The 27,398-nt window shown below is 43.2% G+C and overlaps 1 protein-coding gene across 5 annotated transcripts in view; it reads right to left on the bottom strand.

The window, feature by feature from the left end:
- Nucleotides 1-27,398, bottom strand: part of wdfy4 (WDFY family member 4) — a 171,253-nt gene that overhangs the window by 131,930 nt on the left and 11,925 nt on the right. For all 5 annotated transcript variants that reach the window (XM_080450395.1, XM_080450394.1, XM_080450396.1 and 2 more), the window contains exons 7-16: nucleotides 26,756-26,945; nucleotides 25,315-25,504; nucleotides 23,814-23,974; nucleotides 15,355-15,596; nucleotides 14,390-14,529; nucleotides 14,013-14,143; nucleotides 11,875-11,979; nucleotides 9,862-10,052; nucleotides 6,039-6,332; nucleotides 5,100-5,680 (exon numbers count right to left, since the gene is read on the bottom strand). In XM_080450395.1, coding sequence (XP_080306521.1) covers nucleotides 5,100-5,680; nucleotides 6,039-6,332; nucleotides 9,862-10,052; nucleotides 11,875-11,979; nucleotides 14,013-14,143; nucleotides 14,390-14,529; nucleotides 15,355-15,596; nucleotides 23,814-23,974; nucleotides 25,315-25,504; nucleotides 26,756-26,945 — 2,225 coding nt within the window. The remainder of the gene's footprint in view (nucleotides 1-5,099; nucleotides 5,681-6,038; nucleotides 6,333-9,861; nucleotides 10,053-11,874; nucleotides 11,980-14,012; nucleotides 14,144-14,389; nucleotides 14,530-15,354; nucleotides 15,597-23,813; nucleotides 23,975-25,314; nucleotides 25,505-26,755; nucleotides 26,946-27,398) is intronic.

The raw sequence follows: 27,398 nt of genomic DNA, 5'->3' as shown, positions 1-27,398 counted from the left end.
TGTGCGAGTGTGCATGCGTGCGTGCGGGTGTGTGTGTGTGTGTGTGCGTGTGTGTAGTGGGGGGCTCTAGTCTAGTGTGGCTTGCATTGCCCTCTAGTGTTGGTTCTACAGAATTGCCTGGGGGGGGGGGTGGTTGAAAACGAGCGCTCCTTTTTCAATTTCCCTGGTTTTCCAATTTCCCTGTAACATATATACTCTGGCAGTGAAAGAGTCAATGATCACTTAATGATTGTGTTGTGGCTTGGAACAAACAGTATATTTTATGTTCCTATTCATCACTATCACAATGCAAAGTAATTTTTCAAGGTTATAAAGAAAAAGTCCTATGTTTTAGTTTTAATTATTTTAACTAGATGTGAGGCCTAGTTGGTCCAGACAGAGTCCCAAACTCATCATCGTCCCAAAACATTTCGACTGTCATCCCTTCTAAATAGTCAATTCCCTCCCTCTGCCAAGCCCCCAGAGTTGCTGAGAAACATTGAAGCTGCCACCCCAGTGGCCAAAGCTGGAACTGCAGGCGGGGAGAAATACATGCACGCGCAAAACATGCTGAGAGATATTTATATTTATACATATAAATATGTAAACATATTATACATACATACATATGCATTTACATATAAATATGCATCTCGAGTGTATTTAATAAATATCTCGCGTTCAATCCTTGACACACGGGCTGCCGTAGAACGCAAAAAGGACACTAGTGCGCATGCTCATAACTCTATGGGGATACAAAATCGAACCAATAATTCTACTTCCGGCAGGTTTCCGGGTGCTTCAAAATGCCACTGAGCACATTCATTGAAATGATAGCTGGGGGCGGGGCAATCCGCCCTCTAGTTATATTATACCTCTATGCCCTCTGCACACACGTCATGCATAGTCCGGCCCCTCTGGCCTCTCCTCTCCTCTCGGCTCCTCTCCTCTCCACCCTCCCCGCTCCCCGCTTTGCTTTGCGGCCCTAACCTCTAGTCCCAACCTCCCAACCTCGGTCATGTGATAAAGAGGTCAGACTTCCTGTATCTGGTTGCTATGGCAACCTGCCAGATCAGGCTGAGGGTCCGATAGGCAAGTCAGAGAATCAATCAAGCCGAGAGTCACAGCCATAGCTCTGATCAACAGTCTGTGGCGGGTCTTGGAGGCATGTGGAGTGATCCTGTGCTTGCGAATCCCGGACGAACTTTCGGAGCTTTTGTCTATTATAGTAGTAAGATAAGATAAGATGTTATATTATCAGAGTCGTAGTAATTTGTTAATTATTTGGGGGCCCACTTGCAATATCCTCCCAGCCCACAGGTTGAGAATCACTGTTCTGGTCTGTTTTTTTCATTTTTTTTCTCCTTCATTTCTTTTTTTTTTACGGCTGCCAGTTCCTGATGTTTAGTCGGATTCCCAAGCCCCAGACTTCTTAAAACTAGGACTTAAGTCTATAGGAAGTCCAGGTCACTCGGTGTCATCTTCTCTACGATCATCAACATCCACTGGAACATTTATTTTGATTTTTCGGGCGGTGAAACCGCCCCTATATGTGAGGTTTGGACATCGACATTCGCTGCACTGTGATTGGCCACCATTGTACCTCCCCCACCCATTGCACCCCCCCAACCCTGCGCTGTGATTGGCCACCAGTGTACCCCCCTAACCCTGCACCGTGATTGGCCAATCACAGTCTATTCAGGACTGTGATTGGCTAGTGAAACATGACACATGTGCATAGCCCTATAAATAGGACTATGCACTTGAAAAAAACACATTTATGGGTTTTTTTAAGTTAGGGGTGTACAATGGTTGGTCCACAATATTACTTTTCTTTAACACATTTACCGCCGGGCCCGTAGTTCTACGGGCCGTTAAATCCAACGGTTAAGCGCCAATCCCGTAGCCTACGGGCTGTGGTGCTTTTTCCTTTTTTTCGATTTTTTTTTTTTTTTTTTTTTTCTAGGGGGACCATTTTCAGTGTAACACCACCCGATGTCGCCGGAAGTGCGATCACGTTTTTTGTTTCCCGTCTGTCTCCATTCTAAGTCGTACACATAAACCCCTGTAAAAGCCCCTGTAAACATGTAGTTTTTCATCCTCGCATTTCCCATGTTAACTTAAACGGTCAGAACTCAAACATGGCGGCTCCGTTTGACACGTGGTCTTCACTGGTAGAAGCAGTGAGATCTCCGCGATGTTTACAAACAGTGCACAGCTCAATCTTAAGGATTTTAACAAGATCTGTGGCGACGTGAAAAAAACAAAAAACAACAATAAAACGTTGGCACTGGTGAGTACATTATGAGATTAACCTCTGGCGGTCAATGTGTTAAGTGAACTTCCATCACTGTGATGACCACGGTGACCACACCGCCCACTTCACACTGGGTGTGATTTTTTTCATTCTATTTGCTGGCTTTCTTTTACGTTTTCGTCCTTCTGTTGTCATGGCTACCAGTTCCCACCTGATGTTGTGTGGGAGTCCTGACTGCTCCAGACCGTTCTGAATAACTGCTAGCTTACATAACGTCTTCAGACTAGGACTTACATGTAAGATATATACGACGAGATTTGTTCCAAAGAGGATGATCCGATCTCCCACCATGCAACAGAAAATGTTTCCCAACAAACCCGGGCCTTTCCCCTTGGGCTCAACCTTCCTCCAGGAGAAGGTCTTGGGATTTAATTTCCACAGATTTTTGAACTCCCGTCTCAGACCAGAGTTGCATCCACCATATATGTACAGTTCTCCATTGTAGACAAAGGCTGCATGGCCCTGACGTTGTTCTGGAAGAAGCTGTGCAGAAGGTGTGTTCAGCCAACAGTTGGTCTCTGTGTCAAACACTCTGATGTTGTTGTCCTGGTGCCCATATCCCCCAAATACAAACATCTTTGTCCCGATGATGGTGGCAGAGTGACGATATGAAGCAGGTGATGGAATGCCTCTGATGTTAATTAAAGCCCAGACCATTGTGGTGGTGTCCAACTTGTAGATGTCATTATAGTATCCAGTCAGCTGGTTCCATCCTCCATGGATAAACATGACCTTCTCCAAGACACAGGCTGAGTGGCCGGACCTCGCCTCTGGAACAGTTCCGGAAATCTTCGGCTTGAACCATCTGTGGGCGTTGACATCAAATGCATAAAGAATGTTGTCACTGTCTCCCCTGATGGTAAACCAGTTGTCATCTCCAGTTGTTATCTCACAATTCACCATCCCTCCCCATATATAGATGATATCTTCTATCAGTACAGCTGTGTGTTTGTAGCGCATGGAGGGAACATCAAGGGAACGTTCTCCTCTTCCAGTTGTCACTGGGGGCAACCTCATCCAGCACAAAGTCACTGTGTTGAATACGTGAACATCAATCTGATCCTTGTTGTAGGCCAGCCTGGTATAGAACCCTCCAAAGGAATACACCTTGTCCTCCACTGGCCCAGCAGCACAACCATAGAACGCATGTGTCTTTGGTCCTCTTTTCAGAGGCACCGACCAGCACAGCATCTCTATCTCTGTATCTCTCTTTTCTTCCTTTGTGTCTCACTCTGTCTACGTCTGTCTCTTCTTTGTCTCTGTGTGTCTCTCTGTCAACGTATCTGTATCAGTGCCTCTCTAGATGTCTGCAACAGCTTATATAGGCTGACAAAGCTCTGGTCTGATGTCACTCACAACACAAACTGATGTCATGCATGTGGAACAACGCTGTTTGTGCAGGTGTTTTTATCTGCACACATTTCTCTCTTAACACATTGCCTGACAAGGACGTACGTATATATATGTCCTTTAAAAAATAAAAGTACGCTAGAGGGCGCACTTCCCTAACCTATGAATGATCCCTTGACTGCGAGAGAATGGTAGAAGCAGAAACTATGACGTCACAAAAAAAAGTCAGTCCATCCACTCCCATGTTATGAGATTTAGAAAAACACATCTAGCTCAGATGTCTTCTCCCAGTCTGTGTTTTTTGGTGAAAACGAGCCCATGTTCAACTGAGCCAAGATTACCACAGAATGGACGATTGCGGTGGATAGATGAGACCCTCCTCTCCCCCCAGACAACGTGGCCTCCGCGGGTCTCAGTGGACCGTCAAATTTTTTTTGTAAAAAAATGTTCAGAACCCGATATCAAAATTCACTTATTTTTTTACTTATTACTGAAAAAGGCCGTATTTCGGCTCCTGAGCACTTTTTTTAAATTATTATGTTATTTTCAAAAGGCAGACAATTAATGTCAACAAGGTCCAATGACCTCGTTGACATTTGTGAAACCACACAGTGCAACCCCCAGTGATTAGCACCCATCAGGGGATCCATTATACTGGAGATAAATATTCTGTGACTACTTGAAAAAGGTGTAAGAAAATGTTAAAATTGCTGGCACAGTTCGCAATTATTTTTTTATTTCATTGGCATTGAATGAGTTAATACCTGGCAGAGAAGTCAGTTTTTATATTAGGTCACAGACGAATCCTACAACTATACAGTAGTAAAGGTTTCAGTGTTCATTCGTCCATCTTACTTTTCTATTTGCATTGTATTTCTGTTGTGAATCGAGGTGGGTTTCGAACTTGTGGATCTGCTACTTTTGTGTGACGCTGTAGTATGATCATGTAGGCCGTTAATTTACGGGGGGGAAACAGTTAAAAAGGTGGTGCCATGGTTTTGCACCTTTTCGGTTTTTCATGTGTCTATGAGGTTGATAGAACTTCATTAAGTCCCCTGGTGGTGTTTTTATGGTGTTTTATGTCTTCTCTGACTATTTGGAGTTTCTACCTGGAGGCTGAAACCTTGAGGGTCAAACGTGCCAATAGAGAAACAGCCCTTTAGTGACATAGTAAAATTATACCCTCCCCCTCATTATCATCATAACACAACAGGTGTGGGCATGAGGAGGAGGAGGGACTAGGACAGGTGGGTGGTGCTAAGGTGGTGGAGGAGGTGCTAAGGTGAGAACCAGGTATACTTAAAAAAATAAAAAAATCTTCCTCCTAGTATAACCATAATACCTGATGATTATGTTTTAGGGGGGGAAAAAAATCACTGAAAATCACGGCACCCCGTCTTTAAAACATGGAGATAAGAGGATATACTGTAGACTCTGGTAGGAGCAGCTGTACCTGGACTCTGAGAAGACGGAGGAGACGCTGAACGCCGCGTTCCTCGACCTCTCCTGCACGTCCTCTACCGACTGCGGATCCGACGTCGAATCCGCACGACGGCCGACAGAAGAAGAACCGGCGTCCGCCCCTCCTCCTTCTTCCCGTTCCCGCCCCGCCGCCGCTGCCCCGCTTGGTTTCTCCCTCTCCCTGTCCCCCCTCTCCTCCTCCTCCTCCTCCTCCTCAGACCCCCCCGGACCCCCCCCGGAAAAGCTCAGCTCAGGGGCCGCCGTAGCGTAGGTTCCCGTAGCGAACTGGTCCAGGTAGGACAGCAGCCTCACACAGATCCTAAGAGAGAGAGGGAGGGGAGGAAGAGGAGGAGGAGGAGGAGGAGGAGGCTGGGGGCCGGTGCAGGAGGGGCCGAGGGGGGACGAGGAGGAGGAGGAGAGGGGCGCCACGGAGGCGGTGCTCTCTGCCAACTCCACAAACTGATGGAAGCTCCTCCCCCCTTGGGAGGAGGGTCTGTCTCTGTCCCCTCCCACGGGGGTCTTCTTGGGCGTCGCCTCCTCGCCGGTCAGCGGCTGGGGGTCTTTGGGGGGCATCTGGAAGCAGATTTGTGCAAATTACGCACCAATGATGTATATGTAGCAACATACTGTTAGGATTTAGAAGACATTTTTAGATATGTATCTGTGGCCGCGGACCCCCATCTCAAAATGTTTTGTTCCAGGGACCCCCCAGAAGTATAGATTTGAGTTACAAATGTTCGCTTTAGAAAATATATATATTCAAAGATTTGTACTCATTTTCAAGATTAAGACCTGAGGCCGATACTACAAATCAGTAGTTCTCACACTTTCAAAAAAAAATTGCAGATGTACAAGCTTGTAGATCTGCTATTTTTGAATCGCCAAACCGCTAAAAATGTTTTTAAAAAAAACACAGATGCTGTTCCTGTACCTGGAAGCAGCCCAGCTGGAACAGGGCCTCGGCCAGCCTCTCGTAGAAACCCCCCGTCTGGAACTGGTGAGCGTTGACCGGGTGGAGGTGCACGGCCAGAGCCAGGATGTGCAGGGCCAGGAGGAGGAGGTCCAGCACCCACTGGGTGCCCCCCCCTCCTCCCCCCCACTGGGGGGGAGGGCGGGGGGACAGCGCCCCCTCCATGTCCACCACCAGGGACAGCAGGCCGGTGAAGCCCCCCGCCCGCCTGAAGGCGTCCCAGCTGTTGGGGCTCTCCAGGACCTTCAACACTGACTGAGGGACAACACAACAACATAAATATATTATACCTCTTTTCTCCACATTCTAACTTATTGTGTTTTTGTTTTGTGTAAATTAATGCCCTACCTTCTGGTTCTCAAACATTTTCATGTCAAGGACCCCCAAAATAACATGTATTTGGCCACCGACCCCCATCTCAAAATATTTTGTTCCAGGGACCCCCAGAAGCAAAGATTTGAGTTACAAATGTTCACTTTAAAAATATATATATATATATTCAAAGATTTGCAAAGGTTTTCACGATTTTTGAAAAATAGCAGATCTACAAACTATGAGCTTGTAGGTCTGCTATGTTTTGAATGCGAACAGCCCTCTTGCATGTTGTTGAAGGCAAGGGGCCGGGGGGGGGGCGGGGCTGGCGGGTGGGGAGAGAGCACAAGTGGGCGGGGCTGCGCTGGCGGGCTAAGTTAGTGCAGTGAGTGGCAGTTGGGGCAAAAAACGCAGTCCCCACCAATATTATTTACGATTCTGTGCCTATCGGTACATAACTCGGACGGCGCTTAGTCGACTAGCAGACCATCGGTCGTCGCGGGCACTCACGCCTGGAGGCGCTCGGCGCGACTCCTCGGCCTCAAGGTCTGCTGAGTCGGCGCGCCTCCGTCATGGTCCAAAATTTTATCGGCGAAAAAAATAGTCTGCGGTTGTTTGAAAAAGTATTGTCCCAAGCGGGAGTCGAAACCAGACTCCCAGAGGTAGTGAATCGGTAGTCCAATGATTAGCGAGGTGCGCCACTAAGGCCGATGCTTAAATTTGGTATTAGGGTTGTATTAGAATGTGACGTCCTAACTCTTCTATTGTAGAGGAAAGAGCCCCTTGCCTTCAACAACATGCAAGAGGGCTGTTCGCGTTTTAAATAGCCAAAGTATAAAATATGGTTAAAGTGTTTAAAATGATTGTGACACTATATTAACTAATTTTGCTGGGGGACCCCCTGGTACCCCTCCGTGGACCCCTGAAAAGTAAAGGTTTTGGACAGAGGACGATTCCACCCGACAGAGACGGTATCTATTTAATTCATTAGACTTTATTATCGGTTATGACGTTTGACAATTGCGATTATGATTGTAATGAGTATAATGTATGTGTGTGTGTGTGTGTGTGTGTGTGTGTGTGTGTGTGTGTGTGTGTGTGTGTGTGTGTGTGTGTGTGCATGTGTCGTGATCAGTGGTGGAAAAAGTACTCACATTCTTTACTTAAGTAAAAGTACCAATACTGCAATATAAAAATACTCTGTTACAAGTAAAAGTCCAGAATAAAAAATTTACTTGAGTAAAAGTACAAAAGTATTGGCATCAAAATGTACTTAAAGTACCAAAAGTAAAAGTACTAAATATTTGAAAATAGCAGATCTACAAGCTCACAACGCGTCGCGATGCGACGCGTTGTGAGCTTGTAGATCTGCTATTTTCAAATAGCCTAGGTATAAAATAGGTTTAAAGTGGTTAACGTATGTTTCATTATATCATAATTTATATCTGAAAAGTAACTAGTAACTAAAGTTTTCAGATAATTGTAGTGGAGTAAAAGTACAATATTTGCCTCTGAGATGTAGTGGAGTAGAAGTAAAAGTATTGGAAATTGGAAATACTCAAGTAAAGTACAAATACCTCAAAATTGTACTTAAGTACAGTACTTAAGTAAATGTACTTAGTTACTTTCCACCACTGGTCGTGATGTGAGCTTGTAAATTGGCCATTTTTTTCGGAAAAGAGATTTGGTGTAGAGGGCAAAAAAGGGCCAACAGGACCAAGTATTGAGCCCTGGGGAACACTCAATACTTTACAATGCACACACTATAGTGTGTTGATCTTTTCATTCTTCGCCCAATCAACAGATTTGTAATGCACTTAAGAGCATAATAAGCTCGTGAATTTATTACCGCTGCCTGTGGGACTGTGATCACATTAAGGACAGAATGCAGATTGATTTGCTAACACAGGTTCTAGCTGTTAACTCTGCTTCTATTGGATTAGAGCGCTGTGCCGCTCTGAGCCTGATCACATCAGCCCAACGCCACACACATCTGATTAACCCTAACTCACTTACACACCTACTGTGTCTGTGTCTGTGCGTGTGTATGTGTGTGTGTGTGTGTGTGTGTATGTGTGTGTGTGTGTGTGTGTGTGTGTGTGTCCATTTTTATAGATGGCAGCGAGAATAGCACTTGCTATTGTGTGGTTTCCACTGGTGTGTGAGTGGGTGTGTGTGCGTGTGTGTGTGTGTGTGTGTGTGTGTGCGTGTGTGTGTGTGTGTGTGTGTTCTCGTGTATATGCAATCATGCTGTATGAGTATTTAGTGTGTGTGAGTGTGAGTGTGAGTGTGTGTGTGTGTGTGTGTGTGTGTGCAATCACCATGTATGAATATGTACAGGTGTGTGTGTGTGTGTGTGTGTGTGTGTGTGTGTGTCCGCATGTACAGTATGCGATCAGGCTGTGTGAGTATTTAGTGTGTGTGTGTGTGTGTGTGTGTGTGTGTGTGTGTGTGTGTGTGTGTGTGTGTGTGTGTGTGTGTGTGTGTGTGTGTGTGTGTGTGTGTGTGCATTCTCCCTTAGTGTGTGTGTGTGTGCGTGCTTTGCCTTCGTGTGTGCGCGTGTGTGTGCATGCGTGTGTGTATAGCTAACTTGGTTAAAGGAGGTGCCAATCAGACGGTGTGTGACTGTGACCCGGGTTAGAGCCGTTGTGATTACTCCTCTCTGAGTTAATCTCATTCCTCACACATTACATGTCTGATGGATTAGCTCTGCAGATCTAATATAAAGCGAACAGCATTGGGTTCAGCCTCTCAAAACTAGTTACCAGAAATGATTCATGTTATATATCTGTATACTGTATGTTTCATCTATTGTTCTGTTTTTTTACATCGTCACCATGTTGTTTTAATTGACTAGAAAATAAGCGTTTACATGTTGTGGGAGGAGTCTTTGTGTTGAAATTAACTCTCAGGGGAGTTAACTCTATAGTGGTGGTTCTCAAAGTGGGGTCCGAGTGCGTGCGTGCGTGCGTGCGTGTGTGTGTGTGTGTGCGTGCGTGCGTGCGTGTGTGAAGCAGTGTTGATTTCGTCGACTAAAACTATGACGAAAAATCTTCGTCGACTACCTTTTTACACTGACGAAAACTAAATAAAAACGAAATAAAAAATAAGCTATGGTGACTAAAACTGTGACTTAATATGTTGACAATTTCGTCAACAAATAGAAACTAGACTAACATGTTAGTGAGGGATCTAGTGGAGAAGAGATCCAGTAGAACTAAAAGACAAGTCATTTTATGTTTGGTTGCACTCAGGTGTTGCGCTCTGAAAATAGCAGATCTACAAGCTCACAACGCGTCGCACAACGCGTCGTAGTAGACTATAATCTTATGATATTTAGTCAACTAAAACTAGACAAAAACTAAAACATTTCAGGTGACTAAAATATGACTAAAACTAAATGGAATTTTATTCAAAAGACTATGACTAAAAAATTGCTGTCAAAATCAACACTGGTGTGAAGGAGGTATACCTGCAGCAGGTCGTGTTTCAGAGCCACCTCCTGCGGCGTGGAGGAGCACAGAGCTCCTATGGCCGTGCTCATGAACTCCTCCGGGTTGATCTCTGCCAGCTGCTCCAGGATGTGCAGCGCGGGGCCGCGGTACTGCTCTGAGTCCAGGAAGATCTTGATGTAGGGCACCATGCCCAGGTCTCGCACCGACACTATATACCAGGGGCACAGGATGGAGAAATGCATATGGGTGTGTCACACACACACACACATAGGGGTGTGTCACACACACACACACACACACACACACACACACACACACACACACACACACACACACACACACACACACACACACACACACACACACACACACACACACACACACACACACACACACACACACACACACACACACACACACACACACAGGGGTGTATCACACACACACACACACACACACGCACACAAAAGGCACACACAAAAAAGCACAAACAAAAATACATGAACATGATTAACACCTGAGGCCGATCATACGATGGCTTTCTAAAATCAGTGGTTCTCAAACCTTTTTGGTGCCATGGACCAACCAAATAGATTTTGTCGCGGACCCGTTATATTAAAATGTTTTGTGCCATATTAAAATAATTGCCATTTTTTAACACAAATCTTCTCTTCTTGGGTAGAAGAGAAGATTTCAAAATTATTCAAAAAATGTTCTAACAATAAATTAAAAAATAGCAGATGTACAAGCTTGCAGCGCTGTGAGCTTGTAGATCTGGGTTCTGTTTTGTACATCAATGGTTCTGTTTCCCCTATGGGGGGGGGGGGGGGGGGTTGTTAAAGATGTATATCTCCAAGCTCTTAAATGATTATCTGCTAATGTGCTGAGCAGGGGGTAACCTGAACGCCAAGATCAAATATAATATTCACACTTTGTATTTACATTGTATAAACAACATGTTATCAAGCTATTAATAGTCTCGATCTATTTGTGAGTTACCTTAATGACTTTTATTTTCTGAACTATTTTTTTTAGATAACTCATGATACACTATGTGCTTATCCCTATTGTTTGCTTCAAAGGTACATTTAATTTTGGTCTCAAAAGAGGAACTATACTTAACACTTAAAAATAAAATATAGGGAAGTGAGATGTACAATATAATGGATCGTGGGCGAGGGGGAATTCAGGTGTCATAGCAGCAACAACAGTAAGCATGAAAAGACAGTAGAGAGATAATAAAAAATCTAATGGAACATAATAGAGTCTGACCCCAGCTATATGCCCTTGGTCTGACTCAGCATTTTTCTTAATTTTTCTATATATATATATATATATATATATATATATTTTAACCCATCTCTTCACCCAGTGCCAATGCCTAAGCTTGTAATCCTGGGCGCTACTCTCCCTCTGCCAGCCTAGGGAGAACCCCGATCTGAGCTCATGCTTCCTTCAAAGCATTCGGAGTTAGCAGGCTGCTTCCTATCACCTGACAGGGGGGAGTATCCCCGGTATGAAGGACGCATGGAAGGAACACGTTATTTCAACCAGTTCCTTTCCCCTCCATCAGGCACCCCGGCTGACCAGGGGGAGGCAGTCTAGAGACCAGGATTACTACATGTTTTTTTGTGAGGGTACCTACCCTAGGGGACACGGGGAGAACATGCAAACTCCACACAGAAAGGCCCTTTCGCCAAACCCCACCTAGGGTATGGGCACTGATGACGCGGAGGACAGAACACGCCCCCAGCACCCAGAGCGTCCCCGGCGGGAATCGAATCCAGGACCTTCTAGCTGTGAGGCGACAGCGCTACCGACTGCGCCACCGTGGCAATTAAAAAATAGCAGATCTACAAGCCACCCCCCTCAACACACCTAAATCTAACACACCGTTTCTTAATTGGATTAGCTTCAGCTAATATTCTGTATAGTGTTTAACCTGTACAGGAAAACAAACTACAAAAATCGGCCTAGGGTTTCATGCCACTTTGAACCTTAAAGTACTAATAAATGTGTTTGTAGAGTACCTGTGTTTCTGATGGATCTCAGGGTCAGGGCTGCCACCACTTTGAGCATACAGGTGGTGAAGGCTCTCTCACTGGCCTCCACACATGACTGCTCCTGCTGGGGGCCTGCAGTATAACAGGCACAAAGACACCACATCACCTCAGTTACAGACCCGTAACTTCTCAAGGACCCCCTGGCGTGTCCCCGGACCCCACTTTGAGAACCACTGAATTAATATCTCAGCTTTAACAAACAGGCCTCATACAGGGTGTTTATTAATGTGATAACAATGAGAGCTTGTCTGTACCGCTGAGCTGGGTCTGCAAACTCAAGATGGAGTGCCGTTTGATCAGCACGGCACCCTGCTGCGTTTTATTGCGTTTAACGTGACAGCGCTGTGCCGCCGCCGCGCTAACCGTTTCAAACGGATACGTTGTGAAACGGAGCTGAAATTTCCGTTTCAGCTTCACCCAGCTGATAGCTCCTGCTCAGATGGTTATCGTGATTGATTGAGTGTGCTGCGAGGTTTTATTGCTAATCACATTCAACCAGGCGTCCCTACTTTGGGGCGTATAATGTTTAGTTGACTTTTTTTTATTATCGAGAAATGTAAAACATTTTTCAAAAACTAGAAAAAATCACAACGTGTATCACTGCAATGCGTTGTGAGCTTGTAGATCCGCTATTTTCGGTATTCGCCATACGACAAAATATATGGGACTTAAAGGGATATTTCACTTTCAAAAAAACTTTTGGTCATTTTATCGTCTATTCAGGCTTTTGAGAGCCCCCCAGACCGTTTTTAAGTTGCTTGATTTAGTATTTAGATATTTGATATTCATTTTATCAGACACGCCCCCTTCCTATACAAACCCATTATAACTTCAAACTCCATTTTAACCCGTTAGATTCATCAAAAACACCCGTCCTTGGTTCTGGTGACTCACCCTGCCCTCCTAATACATGAGGGGGCCGTGTTTTTTCGATTACTTTTTTCATTTTTTTTTTTTTTTTTATGTATTTAATTTTTTTCATTTTCCAAAAAAAATATTAAAAATAAATGAAAAAAGTAATCGAAAAAACACGGCCCCCTCATGTATTAGGAGGGCAGGGTGAGTCACCAGAACCAAGGACGGGTGTTTTTGATGAATCTAACGGGTTAAAAATGAAGTTTGAAGTTATAATGGGTTTGTATAGAAAGGGGGCGTGTCTGATAAAATGAATATCAAATATCTACATAATGAATCAAGCAACTTAAAAACTGTCTGGGGGGCTCTCAAAAGCCTGAGTAGACGATAAAATGAGCAAAAGTTTTTTTGAAAGTGAAATATCCCTTTAAGTACAAGAACTGCTACTTAAAGTGTCTAGAGACGGATGGACAGGAAGGAATGTCCAAGGAAGTTACGTTGATGCTGTGTGCAGATCTGATTACATTTCTCGGGCAGGAAAACCGTGTAGTTATTGGTAAAAAAAAGACAGCTTCCGGGGTAAGTACATACAACGGTCCCAGCCTATAGACACGTTCTGCCTTAGTTCTTTAGCTGGCTTTTCTCCCTGTGTGCAAAGAAAAGGCTGAGTACGAGGTTAGGACACACTACTTGTCTGACGAAAAATGTTGGTCGACTACCTTTTTTCACGGACGAAAACTGAATAAAAAAAGAAATAAAAACTAAGCTATGATGACTAAAACTAAGACTAAATATATTGACAATTTCGTCAACAAATAAAAACTAGACTAAAATGTTAGTGAGGGATCTAGTGGAGAAGAGATCCAGTAGAACTAAAAGACAAGTCATTTGGTTTGGTTGCGCTCGGGTGTTGCGCTCTGAAAATAGCAGATCTACAAGCTCGCAACGCGTCGCGCTGCGACGCGCTGTGAGCTTGTAGATCGACTATTATCAGCATGCAACCAAGTGTAAAATCAGCCATTACGACACCATCAAGGCACCACCAAAATATATTATAGTCGACTAAATCAACTGTTGATTTAGTCGACTATAATCTTATGATATTTAGTCGACTAAAACTAGACAAAAACTAAAACATTTCAGATGACTAAAATATGACTAAAAATAAATGGAATTTAATTCAAAGGACTATGATTACTAAATTTGCTGTCAAAACCAACAGTGCTGGAGACTGTATGTGGATATAGTACCTGTTCTAGTGGCAGGAACCACTCCGGCCTTCCGGAGGATCTTGGCTCTCCTTCGAAGTTCCCCCAGGAGGAGCTCCAGAAGACCTCCATCACTCAGAACTTCTGCTACCAGTCCACTACGTACCGTCATCCTACAGAGAGCAGGAGGAAGAGGCTCAGTGGTCTCACTATACAGCCAGTAGAACATCTCACCTAGCGATGGTCTGCTTAACGACCCATTAAGACCAGGGAAATAACCATTTTTCGATTTCTTTGGCTATTAAATAAAAAAATCATGAACATTTTTGCAAATCTTTGAGTATTTCTACATTGCAGTATTGATACTTTTACTTGAGTAAAACATTTGAGTACTTTTTCCACCACTGCCGTCTACTCACCTGTGGTAACAGCTGAGAGCCGTCACTCCAAACTCCGCCCCCGCCCCGCCTCCAGCCAGCGTCCCAGCCAATCCTTGCTTCAGCACACTCTGCACCGCACGCAAGGTCTCGTGGGGGATGTAGTTCAACTGGAACACCACCTGTGGGGGAAACCCAGATGGAATACACATTTGATATCTGCTGCTAAGTCAAGTACTTACTGGCACTCAAGAATGAGGTAGTAGTATTTTTTTGTCTAATGTATATTTGATATTGTTTTATAATTTAATATTTTCCTTTTCTTATGCTTTATCTTTTGAAACTGCAATTCCACAATTCGTGGAAGCAGCTTCTACGGAAAAAAAATTCACCTGCTCTTTTACACCTATAAACTTGTCATAGCTTAGAACTCATAGAACTCATAGAATATTTTTGAATATATCTTTGAATATACATTTTAGTCCCTGGAACAAGATATTTTCAGATGGGGGTCGGCAGCCAAATACATTTTTGGGGGTCCTTGACATGAAAAAGGTGTTCAGCACCACCGATATATATATAGCAACATACGTTTTTTGTTAGGATTTAGAACAGGGGTCTTCAACAGGGGGTCCGGGACCCCTAGGGGGTCCTCAGAGCTACTATAGGGGGTCCACCAAATCTTTGTGTGATATGATTTAGTTTTTTTACATTAACCACTTGAACCCTAGAATTCCTTTTCTGAGGGGAACATTAGCCGAAAATAGCAGATCTACAAGCTCTCTTGAGAGCTTGTAGATCGGCTATTTTTGGGAAAAAGGCTATAGGTGTAGAGGGAAAAAATAGCAGACTAAACTTAAAATAAAACTTTAATCTGAAACACAGTTTTATACAATATAGAGTAGGGGGTCCCTGCTTCATCTCTCTCTCAGCTAGGGGGTCCTTGGCCTGGAAAACGTTGAAGACCCCTGATTTAGAAGACATTTGAGTGGTATACACAGCCGTACCATCTCCAGCAGAGAGAAGAAGAGCTTGTGGACGGAGGAGGCCTTCCTCCACACGCAGCCGGCCAGCTGGGCCAGACACTGGGTGGTCCACTCCAGCAGGAAGAAGTTGGCCTGGTCCCACTCCCACAGGCTCCGCAGGGTCCCCAGGACCCCGCAGCACAGCCGGGGGTCCGCCGAGCGCACCAAGGAGTTGTGCAGGAGCAGGAAGGCCGGCAGGTTCTTCACCACCGCCTTACCACCGCCTGGAAGAGAGAGAGACAACGCAACCTTGTATCTCCATGTTTCATTATTATATTTTAAATTGACCCATTAACTTAAACTGCCAGGGTTTTTCAAAAATAGTACTCAAAAACTGCCAGCAGTTTACATGGTAAAACATACAGTAGGAAATGTTGTATTTATTTCTCTGTTTATTTTTTAACATTGAAGTGAATGGAGCAGCAACTTTTTGGAAAATGTTATCTCCTGGTTCTTTGTAAAGAACGGAAAAACGGAAAAAACAAAAAAATAAAGAATAATTTTAGATTGTATTTGTTATTATTATTATTATTATTTTTTTTAAACGTTTATAAACGTTTTTGGCAGGCAGAGAGATAAGACCGAGGAACGCGTCTGGGTCATTTTAAGATTTCTTTGGCTATTCGAAAAATAGCAGATGTACAAGCTCATAGCTATGAGCTTGTAGATCTGCTATTTTTCCAAAAAATTGCCTCTGGCAGTCCCTGGAACAAAATATTTTCCATTTTTGTATGTTCAAAGATTTGCAAATGATTTTTTTTTTAAATAGCAGATCTACAAGCTTGTAGCGCGGCACTTGGTGCCGTGCTACGAGCTTGTATATCTGCAATTTTTGGATAGCCAAAGTATAAAATAATGGTTGTAGTGGGATGCGTTCCCGGATTAAATGGGTTAACGCTCTAATTCACTGTTTCCCAAACAGTGGGTCGGGACCCGTCTTTGGGTCGCGGACCCAATTTTTCTGGGTCGCGTTGGGTTGGGTGATATTTGTCACCGCACGTATTCCTACGGGCTGCCTGGGAGCGGCACCTGTCAGCAGGCCAGGGAGTGTCGGGCGGGACAAACTTGTAGATCCGCTTATTTTGGCAGGCGAGTCCCTCACGCGATGGGAATAAGAAGTTGATTTATGAAGTTCAACCTCTAATAAAACTTGGCAAAGGATGTTATAGGAGCACTTTCTACTGAACAATTGCTCGCTCACCTTTGCCGAGGTAAAAAGATGATGCAGATATACGATTTTTTTTTTATCAGATGTTTATTGATTTATGATTACTGAGGGTATTCTGTCCTTTGGATGAACATATCCTCCACTGTCCTATTGGAAATGGGGTAATAATGGCAGTGGTGGAAAGAAAAGTACATTTGCTTAAGTAATTTCTAGGTATTTGTACTTAACTTGAGTATTCCCCATTTCCAATAATTTTACTTTTACTCCACTACAATAATTTGAAAACTTTAGTTACTTTGTAGATTTTGATTATTATTACAAAACATTGTGATCCTTCAAATAAAAGGGGAAGAGGTAATGTTTGTTTTCCAATTGAATGTGGCTGTCATCATATTTATGTTATAATATTGCTGACACCCGCACCAGGAACAGCACATCCACAGCATGGCGGTTTAGGCTCTCCATACATTCCAGCTGTCATGTTGTTACTTCCTGCATTGAACTCTGGGAAAAACACAGAGCTGGGTGGTGGTTACTGGCAGCGTGATCTAGTATGAGAGTGACGACACTATAGCAGAGACTCCCACTATAAGAATGGAATGCGGAAATGCTCTGTCTATCTCAATGAGGAAGAAGTTCCAATGTTTGGAACTAACAGCCCATAGCGGTCCGCTTTGCGGCGAGATCAAAGCGTGGTGTAACTCTCTCTCTCTATGGGTCTGGTTACTACAGGCCAAGGGGATGAGGAAGTGAGAGCTGCCATGATGATGCAACGTTGTTTTCTCACTCAACAGTAAACAAACCAACATACTCAGTGGTGGAAAGTAACTAAGTACATTTACTTAAGTACTGTAGTTAAGTAAAATGTTGAGGTATTTGTACTTTACTTGAGTATTTCCAATTTCCAATACTTTTACTTCTACTCCACTACATCTCAGAGGCAAATATTGTACTTTTACTCCACTACAATTATTTGAAAACTTTAGTTAATAGTTACTTTACAGATATAAATGATTACATAATAAAACATAAATGAACCACTTCAGCCCTATCTTATACCTAGGCTATTTGAAAATAGCAGATCTAAAAGCTCACAACGCATCGCGATGCGACGCGTTGTGAGCTTGTAGATCGGCTATTTTCAAAACATTTAGTACTTTTACTTTTGGTACTTTAAGTACATTTTGATACCAATACTTTTGTACTTTTACTCAAGTAAATTTGGAATTCCGGACTTTTACTTGTAACAGAGTACTCCTACATTGCAGTATTGATACGTTTACTTAAGTAAAACACTTGAGTACTTTTTCCACCACTGCATACAGTATAAGTGTATGTTCCAACTGCTTGTCAGGGTGGGGGGTGGGGGGGGATCTCCACTTTCAAATATGATTATTTTGGAGCGTCGCGGTCTGAAAAGTTTGGGAACCCTTTGCTCGACGACACAAAATTAAACGGAATTGTTAATTTAATTTAACTGGGTTTTAACACGTTACACGTTTACAGATCAGACACTATGTGTAACCATTAAGTCCCTCACAGCAAGAGGTCATCACCCTCTGAGACATTGACTGTATGCTCCTACATACAGTACCAAACCTATCATCTCATGCCTTTATTAGCCAAGATTTCCGAGGGGAAGCCCCCCCCCCCCCCCCCCCCGGGTGGACACCCCCCTCTAAACAACCCCATGGTTCACAACAACTAAACAACCCCATGGTTCATTCCGCCTGTGTACTCGTACCCTCTACCCCCCTACTACCACTAGACCAGACCCCTGCCCTCTGCCAACTCTATCGCCTCCTGCTATCAGCACCTACAGTACCATCTCCTAAACTCCCCCCCCCCCACACACACACACACACACACACACACACACACACACACCCCCGTTAGGTTAACAGGGAGCTGAGGTGATTATGTCTGGAATGATGAAGTGGTGGCGCGGCTCTTAACTGCGTTAGGACACACCCCCGCATCCATTCACCACCGGTCTCCAACAACCACCCATCTATCATGGAGGCACACACACACACACACACACACCTCCATCCAAACCCCCCCACCCTCCCAACACACACACACACACACACACACACACACCCATCCAACACCCACAAAGGAGAGTGTCCGTAACAGACAGACACACACACACACACACACACACACACACACACACACACACAGAGCACCCATCTATCATAGAGGAGTAGCCGTCTTGCCAGGACGCTGGGACAAGGGTCTGTTTTTGTGTGTGTGTGTGTGTGGGGGGGGGGGTGATCTTATTTGGTTTCTGATGTGATTTTTGATTAAAGCGTGAAAATGAATCCTGTTACACCCGCCGCTTCTATAATCGTTGAAACCTCTTATCTCCTTATTCTAACTTTTTGCGTTCTTTCGTAAATTAACGACCTCCTTTGATCACACTACAGGCATCAAAAGTAGCAGATCTACAATCACACTGCGTTTCGAGCTTGTAGATCTGCTACTTTTGCTAGTTTTTTTAATTTGAATACTGAAAAGTAACAGTTTTGGACATACAAGGTTTTAACCCCCTGACAGAGACGAAATGTATTTACCACAAACACCACCAGTATACGCATCAACTAACTCCCCAAACCCAGGGACCGTCTCTGGACGTTTTGACAACGCAGCGACCCCCCCAACCTCCATCACAACGCAGCGACCCCCCCAAACTCCATCACAACGCAGCGACCCCCCCAAACCCCCTCAATGTAAATGACTCTTTGCTTTAGCCTCTCGTCCTCCAGGTTGTTTGTTTTCAATCCGTCTTACGCACGCGTAACTCAATTGACTTTTGGAACCCGGCGTGTGTTACCATAAAGGTTGTTTTGTGATTTAACCCCTTCAATCCAGGTATCTGTGTCATTTTAGATCATTTTAGATGTTAGCTATAACCATTATTTTTTTATGCTTTGGCTATTTTTGGAAAAGTCTTGAACATTTGTCCATCTTTGAATGCATTTTTATTATTTTTTTAACAACATTTTTAACTCAAATCTTTGCTTCTGGGGGGTCCCTGGAACAACATATTTTGATGGGGGTCGACGGCTAAAAACATAATTTTGGGGGGGACCTGCTCAAGCTTTTGAGCACCAGTGATATAGCAACAATAGTTTTTTTTTCAGAAAACTGAAGACATTTGTTGAGACATTTGACAGTTACAAATGTTCTCTTAAAAAAAATATACATATTAAAAGTTTTGCACAAATTTTTACGATTTTTCAAAAAATAGCAGATCTACAAGCTCAAGCTTGTATATTTGCTGTTTTTGAATAGCCAAAGAAATCTTAAAATGACACCGATGAGTTGCCGGATTGAATGGGTTAATGGTTTTGTGTTCCGTTATGAAATTACCCGTCCTGACCTTGCCAGAGCGAAATATGATAAATATCTCTTTAGACCTATATTACTTTTGGGCTAAGTTGGTCTTTTGATTATATATTTGATCATATTACCTTACACAGTGAACTCTAGCGTCAATCTAATGACCAAAAAGTGTCAAATAGAATCAAATGGACTCCTATACGGGTCCATTTGGTTTGTACAACATTCTTTGGTGTTAAATTAACACTGAGGGTTTTTGCAGTGTTTCTCCTATGGGCCAGGCAGAGGTACTACAACTGCGATGCGGCCAGTGGTATAAAGTAACTAAGTACATTTACTCAAGTACTGTACTTAAGTACAATTTTGAGGTATTTTTACTTTACTGGAGTATTTCCAATTTTCAGTACTTTTACTTCTACTCCACTACATCTCAGAGGAAAATGTTGTGCTTTTACTCCACTACAATTATTTGACAGCTTTTAGTTACTAGTTACTTTGCAGATCACAATACATACAGTAAACACTTCAGCCCCGTGCAGTGCAGCATTGTGAGCTTGTAGATCTTCTATTTTCAAAAGAGTCTTTATACATTTTGAACTTGTGAAATGGGACATTCTGCACAATGAGTACTTTTATTTGTGGTACTTTAAGTACATTTTGATATCAATACTATTGTACTTTTACTCAAGTAAATTTTGATTACCAGACTTTCACTTGTAACAGAGTATTTCTACACTGCAGTATTGATACTTTTACTTAAGTAAACAAGTACTTTTTCCACCACTGGTGATATAGTCACCACCATATAGTATTGTCTGACAGAGATACGTGTCATTTCAGAAAAGGGAGAAAGTGTTTCAAAGATAAGAAAGAGCTCGCTCATTGATTTGGATTGGAATCAGGGTTGCCAGATCTGCTTATTATAATTTCCCCGCAAGATTTTATTTGAAAATAGCCGATCTACAAGCTCACAACGCGTCGCATCGCGACGCGTTGTGAGCTTGTAGATCGGCTATTTTCAAATAGCTGATGTATATGTTAAAGTGCTCATGTGGCCCATAGTCGCTTCTTTTGGGCTGGTTTTCCTAGACCTGGTTGCTTGTTTCTCTCACAGAATCTGGCAACACTGATTGGAATATCCTGGATGTTACTACTCTCTCTGTGATTATGGTGAAAGGCGGGGACGTCTGCCTGGAAGTCCATATTTGGGCAACGGTTTGTTACATCACGCCCCAAGACATAAGCCTATATAATGACATCCAGCAGAAAGTTGAATAACGTTTACGGGAGGAATCAAACAGTACAACGCTATTAATGTTTATATAATTGATATACAAAATACAATTTCTATTTCATTGTTTGGAAGTTCTGTGTTTTGGTATTTCAAGAATACTAAGAGAAAATGATGGAACACTCTTCAGGTGTGAAGGTTGGGAATTCTAACAAGACAAACGACTCCGTCCTCAAAAAGAGTCTGTCTGAGATGGAGGAAGAGAACACCGGCCTTAAAGAGACTGTTTCTGAGATGGAGGAAGAGAACACCGGCCTCAGAGAGACTGTTTCTGAGATGGAGGAAGAGAACACCGGCCTTAAAGAGACTGTTTCTAAGAAGGAGGATGAAGAAAAAAAGGAGTTTATGGATGAGGAGAGACTGAGAACAGAACATGAGAACAGAACATGGGAAGAGGCACTGAAGGAGTGGCTGGAGAAGGAAGGAATGGAGGATCAGTGTCCAATGAAACAAAAGCAATGCTTTTAAAGGGTCTACACCATGAATTTAAAAAAATATAATAATATTTAATATCATATTGTTTATGTCCCTGAAACGTTTTTCAAAAGGTTTGAGCCTAAATCAAGCCTCAGATATACTCATTCCAACTAACTTCTCTCTGGCTTATAAAGCACTTTCACCTGCAATACCACATTGTCCTGTTTGGCACGGGGCGCTATTGAGGACCAAATCAGTTTGGCCTGTTTTGAGACCAATTTACAGAAAACCCCAGATTTGCTGTGAAAGCCTGAGTGTTCAAACTGGGGTATTTTTGGGGATAGAAGAGAGGAAGGGGAGACCAAAAACACACAAAAAAGAAGAAAAGGTTAAAATTCATGGTGTAGACCCTTTAAGAAGAAAGAACAACCAAAAGTGGTGGACAAAACAATCATTGTGGTATTGATTCATTCAATAGATGCAACGTGTCACCCTCTGCACGGTATACTTGACATCCTCACCTGTTCTCCCTGACAAACTCCTTACAAACAGCCGACTCCCGCTAACCTATTTCAGAGATGCTGACTGTGTGTGAGTCAGCTATAGAATAAAGCCCATGTAAGGAGTGACCATCTGTTGTTACCTCTCTGTGTACTTCTCCATATTTAAACTGTTTTTTATTTTGGTAAATTAACACATTGGGTGCCGGGATTTTTTCATAACAACTTACCGTGGGTGCCAGCATTCTCCCCATTGACTGCGCTTTGCTGTTTAAAGCTCTAGACTCCACGACGAGCAAATCCACGTTAAAAAAAGCATCCATTCATGTAGCGCGATGACCCTAGCTATATCCTGGAACGATAACATTTCACTCGCGAGTTACAACGGGGGGGGGGGATCACGCATCGCGAATGACCGGTTTTCCCCACCGGAAACAGATTCGGAGATATAGGCGTTTTAAAGAAGGAAATAGACAGGAAGTGGATGGGGAGCCATGTTTTTGTTTCGTGTGGAAAAAAACGAAAAAAACAAAAAGACAGCAAAACCGTTTCTATACGGTTTTGGCACTCCGCGTAACTATTTGCACCTTTTGCAAAACCGTTTATATACGGTTTTGGCACCCCATGTGTTAATCGCCCTACTTGATCATACTACAGCGTCACACAACAGCATCAAGAGTAGCAGATCCACAAGCTCGAAACGCGGCGCGAAGCGACACGTTTCGAACTTGTAGATCTGCTACTTTTGATAGTTTTGACATATTTGATTTGAATCCTGAAAAGTGACAGTTTTGGACATATGAGGTTTCCATCCCGACAGAGACGATATAGAGCTTTAGCACATTGCCAGCCAAGGACGTATATTTATTTACGTCTTTAAAACAAGAATCGTGTTTTCAGTGATTACGCTTTTCAGTGAGGGCGCTGCTCGGCAGCCTGTGAATGATCCAAGCACCACCGAAGAAGAGTACACCCAGAAATCACGTGGTCAACAACAAAAAAGGCTTGTTTTCTTTCATATTAAAAGGTGCATTTTTTTCAGCTTTCTGTTGTTTTTGGCAAAAAAAACAAGCCACATTCAACTGGCCATAGCTCTGGAATGGAGGATCGTGACCAGACAAATATTTATTTTCTTCCAAAACTACTACACCCCTTTGCGTGTAATGAGCCGATCTCCGTGAGGATGGAGGTCAGAGAGAATATTCCATGATTTTTTAAAGAAACAGTAAAATTGTCATTTTCGCTGGCAGCAGTGGCACACTATTACACTATTACTCTGGCAGTCAATGTGTTAACCCATTAAGACCTGGAACGCATCCGTGTCACTTTTTCATTTGAGCTAAAAAGCATTATTTTACACTTGGCTATTCAAAAATAGCAGATCTACGGTGCTATTTTTGAAAAAACGTGAAAATGTGTGCAAATCTTTGAATATAGATATTTTTAAAGCGAACATTTTTAACTCAAATCTTTGCTTCTGGGACCCCCTGGAACAAAATATTTTGAGATGGGGGTCCGTGGCCAAATACATATAATTTTGGGGGTCCTTGACATGAAAAATATTGAGCACCACTGATATAGAAACATACGTTTTTTCAGAATACTGTGGATTTAGGAAACATCCTAAAAGCTTCAGGTCTTAATGGTTTCAATGGTTAAAAAGAAAAAAGGCTGTAATAAAATCCTGCGATGGCGACGGATGACTTTTTTTTCTCACCTTTGATGAGCGGAGGGTCGAACTTGAAGCCTGGAGGCTGGGGGTTGCTGATGCACAGCGCCACCTTCAGCTCGGCCTTCCCCAACAGGGTGAGGGACGCTATGAACCTCAGCAAATCCTCCACGGGCTGGAACTGGTCTGCAGGCACGCCCGCTTCACAACTGCAGGGAGAAGGAGAAAGTATAAGGCAAAATAAGTGTTTACAAAACTGACTAAAACGAACTGAAATTATAGACAAAATTCCCTTAGTTTTAGTTTTTGTCAATTTGGATGATATGAAATCATCTATTTATTTGGCTGTACCAGCTTTATTCCAGCTGTCAGCACCTTACTCTGGCCCTTTTCAATCCTGAACCTGACAAATGAACAAAAGTATTAAAAAGACAGAAACAAACACTAAAACTAATAAAAACGAACTAAAACTTAGGGGCGCTGTTGGTAGCGGTGTTCGGGTTCGATTCCCGCAGGGGGCGCTGTGGGCGTGTCTTCTCCTACGCGTCATCAGCGCCCATACCCTAGGTGGGGTTGGCGAAAGGGCCTTTCTGTGTGGAGTTTACATGTTCTCCCCGTGTCCCTCAGGGTAGTTAATACCCTCACAAAAACATGTAATCCTGGTCGCTATAACGCCTCCCCCATGACAGCCGGGGCGCCTGATGGAGGGGAAAGGAACTGGTTGGAATAACGTGTTCCTTCCACGCGCTACGTCCAATCGGGGAAACTCCCCCCTGTCAGGTGACAAGAAGGTCAGTTGGCTCTCATGCATTGAAGGAGGCATGAGCTCGGCCCTGGCCTCCCTAGACTGGTGAGGGGAGTGTAGCGCCCAGGATCACTTAGAAAATCGGCACCGGGTGAAAAATAAGGGTTACAAAATCACGGGATAAAAAAGAATAGAAATAAAAAAAAGAACTATTAGCATTTTTCAAAAATAAAAACTAATAAAAACTATCAAATCCGCTCTAAAAACGAATTAAAACTAAGTGAATTTGAAAAAAATATATTCAAACCAACTAAAACTAAAGTTTTTAAAATGATAACCTTTACTCCACTCATGTCCAAATCATCTCAACCTCACCTCTCTTTATTTGTCCCCAAAACCCTCCAACCTGTGTGACACTGGAAGAGTATTCAATACATAAGTAAAAAAAAAACATCACATGGATGCACCTGGGACGTATCATCAGTGTTGTAGCCTGGGGTCTCGGTCTGTTTCGGGTCTCGCAACATACACCCTCGCCCAGGTGCTCAAAACGTGTCGCTTCTCGCTGCGTTTCGAGCTTGTAGATCTGCTACTTTTGATGCTTTTGTGTGACGCTGTAGTATGATCAAGTAGGACGTTAATTTATGATAAAACACTAAAAGTTAGAATATGTAGATAAGAGGTTTCAGCGATATGCTTCATTCACCCCAAAACACTGAAATCCTCGTTACCGATTTCCTCCCAACGCATAAAAAAAAATCCCAGATCTGCCTCATTTTCTCTGCTCAGGAACGTCTTCCTCACCGTCTCAGGATGCTCTCCAGAGCGGCGTAGCCGTCGTTGGCGTCAAAGGCGGCGAAGAGGGCCGGGTTGATGGGATAGGTGTCCCGCACGAAACCAAACACGGCCAGAGCCACCTCCGCCAGCACGGGGCCCGGGACGTCGGGGCCGATCCGCAACAGGTTCTGAATGCAGATACGCACGCAGTTCTTATCTGAGGAGAGGAGAGGAGGGGGATAAAAGGATGAGGTTGCAGTTCATAATTGCACTCAGTGGCTTAAAATACATTTCCTCAAGTACTGCTTGAGTAGAATTGTGAGGTACTTTTACTTTACTGAAATGTTTCCAATTTTCAGTACTTTTACTCCACCTCAGAGGCAAATATTGTAATTTTACTCCACTACAATTATTTGACAACTTTAATTACTAGTTACTTTTTCTTAACCACTTCAGCCCTATTTTATGTTTGAAAATAACATTTTAGTACTTTTACTTTTGGTACATTTTGATACCAATACTTTTGTACTTTTACTCAAGTCAATTTTGAATTCCAGATTTTTACTTGTAACAGAGTACTTCTTACATTGCAGTGTTGATACTTTTACTTAAAGGGATACTCCACTTTCAAATAAAATAAACATTTAAAAAATATATTAAAAATAAATGAAAAAAGTAATCACGGCCCCCTCACGCATTAGAGTGTCCTACTAATGTGTGAGGGGGCCGTGATTTTGCCATAACTTCTTTCATTTTTTTTAAATATTTTTTTTTTATGTTTATTTTATTTAAAAGTGAAATATCCCTTTAAGTAAAACATTTGAGTACTTTTTCCAGCACTGCACCCTAGCACACATAACATGACATATTACTCCATCCCTTCTGGTTCAGGAGGATGGCAATGTCTATCTCAGTGGTTCTCAAACTTTCTCATGTCAAGGACCCCCAAATTGACACTTATTAGCCCGCGGACCCCCATTTGAAAAGATAAGACAGGGACCCCCATAAGAGAAGATTTTTACGTCTCTCTAGCAGTGATTCTCAACCATTTTAATTTCAAAGACCCCCAGGTTGACATGCATTAGGCTACGGACCCCCATTTAATGGCATTTCTATCTCTGGGACCCCAATTTATATTGTAAAATCAATGTTAATCTAACTCTGAGAGTGTACAAATGGAACCAAATGGACCCGTTAGGGTCCATTTGGTTCCTTTTGTACACTCTCAGAGTTACAGACCCATAAGGGTCCATTTGCTTCCTATCCATCATTTAGCTGGGGACCCCCTGGAACCCCCTCAAGTGGTCCCCGGACCCCACTTTGAGAACCAATGGTCTATCTGTCCCTCCAAAGCTAGCGTGATGTCTTGAAAACAACAACAACACACAAGATCACTCTTCTCTCTCTCTTACACAAGCTATAATTGTAGGGTTTACCTTCCAAATGCCTTCCAGCTACATTGCATTACCTAATAGGTTGGGCACGGTGTTGCGTGTCTGCGCGGCAGAGATGGCCCCGAGGACACGAGAGGCCTGGTGCCTCCAGGGGGCGCTGGTCTGGTCCCACAGGGACGTGAGGGAGATGATCAGACACTGGAGCTCCTGAGTCTCCACCATCTTCTCCACGCTCGCCCTCTGTGTGCAGAGCTGTAGCAGGACCTGTCAACAAGCAGTGGGAGGAAGTGGAGTCAACGAAGAAGAAATATGATTGCAGGGAGAAAACAAAAGCTACAGCAGGGAAATGACACAGACATTGGGCTCTAGTTTGAGGGTGGCTCTGCTTACAGCTAGCCTGTGGGCAGTGATGGAAGAAGTACTCGCATGTTTCACTTAAGTAAAAGTATCAATACTGCAATGTAGATATATTACTCTGTTACAAGTAGAAGTCCTGTATTCAAAATGTACTCGGGTAAAAGTATAGTAAATAAATATAGTAAAAGTTCAAAATATACTTAAGTACCAAAAGTAGAAGTACTCATTATGCAGAATGTCCCATTTCGCAAGGTAAAAAATTAAGAAAAGGGAAAGAAAAGGGAAAAAAGGAGGGGACCAATAATAGAGAACACTAACCCAGAGAGCTGGGTTAGTGTTTGACCCAGAGAGCTGGGTCAT

Source organism: Gymnoscopelus braueri, assembly GCF_963280865.1.
Source record: "Gymnoscopelus braueri genome assembly, chromosome: 14".
In the NCBI taxonomy this organism is placed as follows: domain Eukaryota; kingdom Metazoa; phylum Chordata; class Actinopteri; order Myctophiformes; family Myctophidae; genus Gymnoscopelus; species Gymnoscopelus braueri.
Note: the sequence above shows the minus strand (reverse complement) of the source record. Positions and strands in the feature narration are given on the sequence as shown.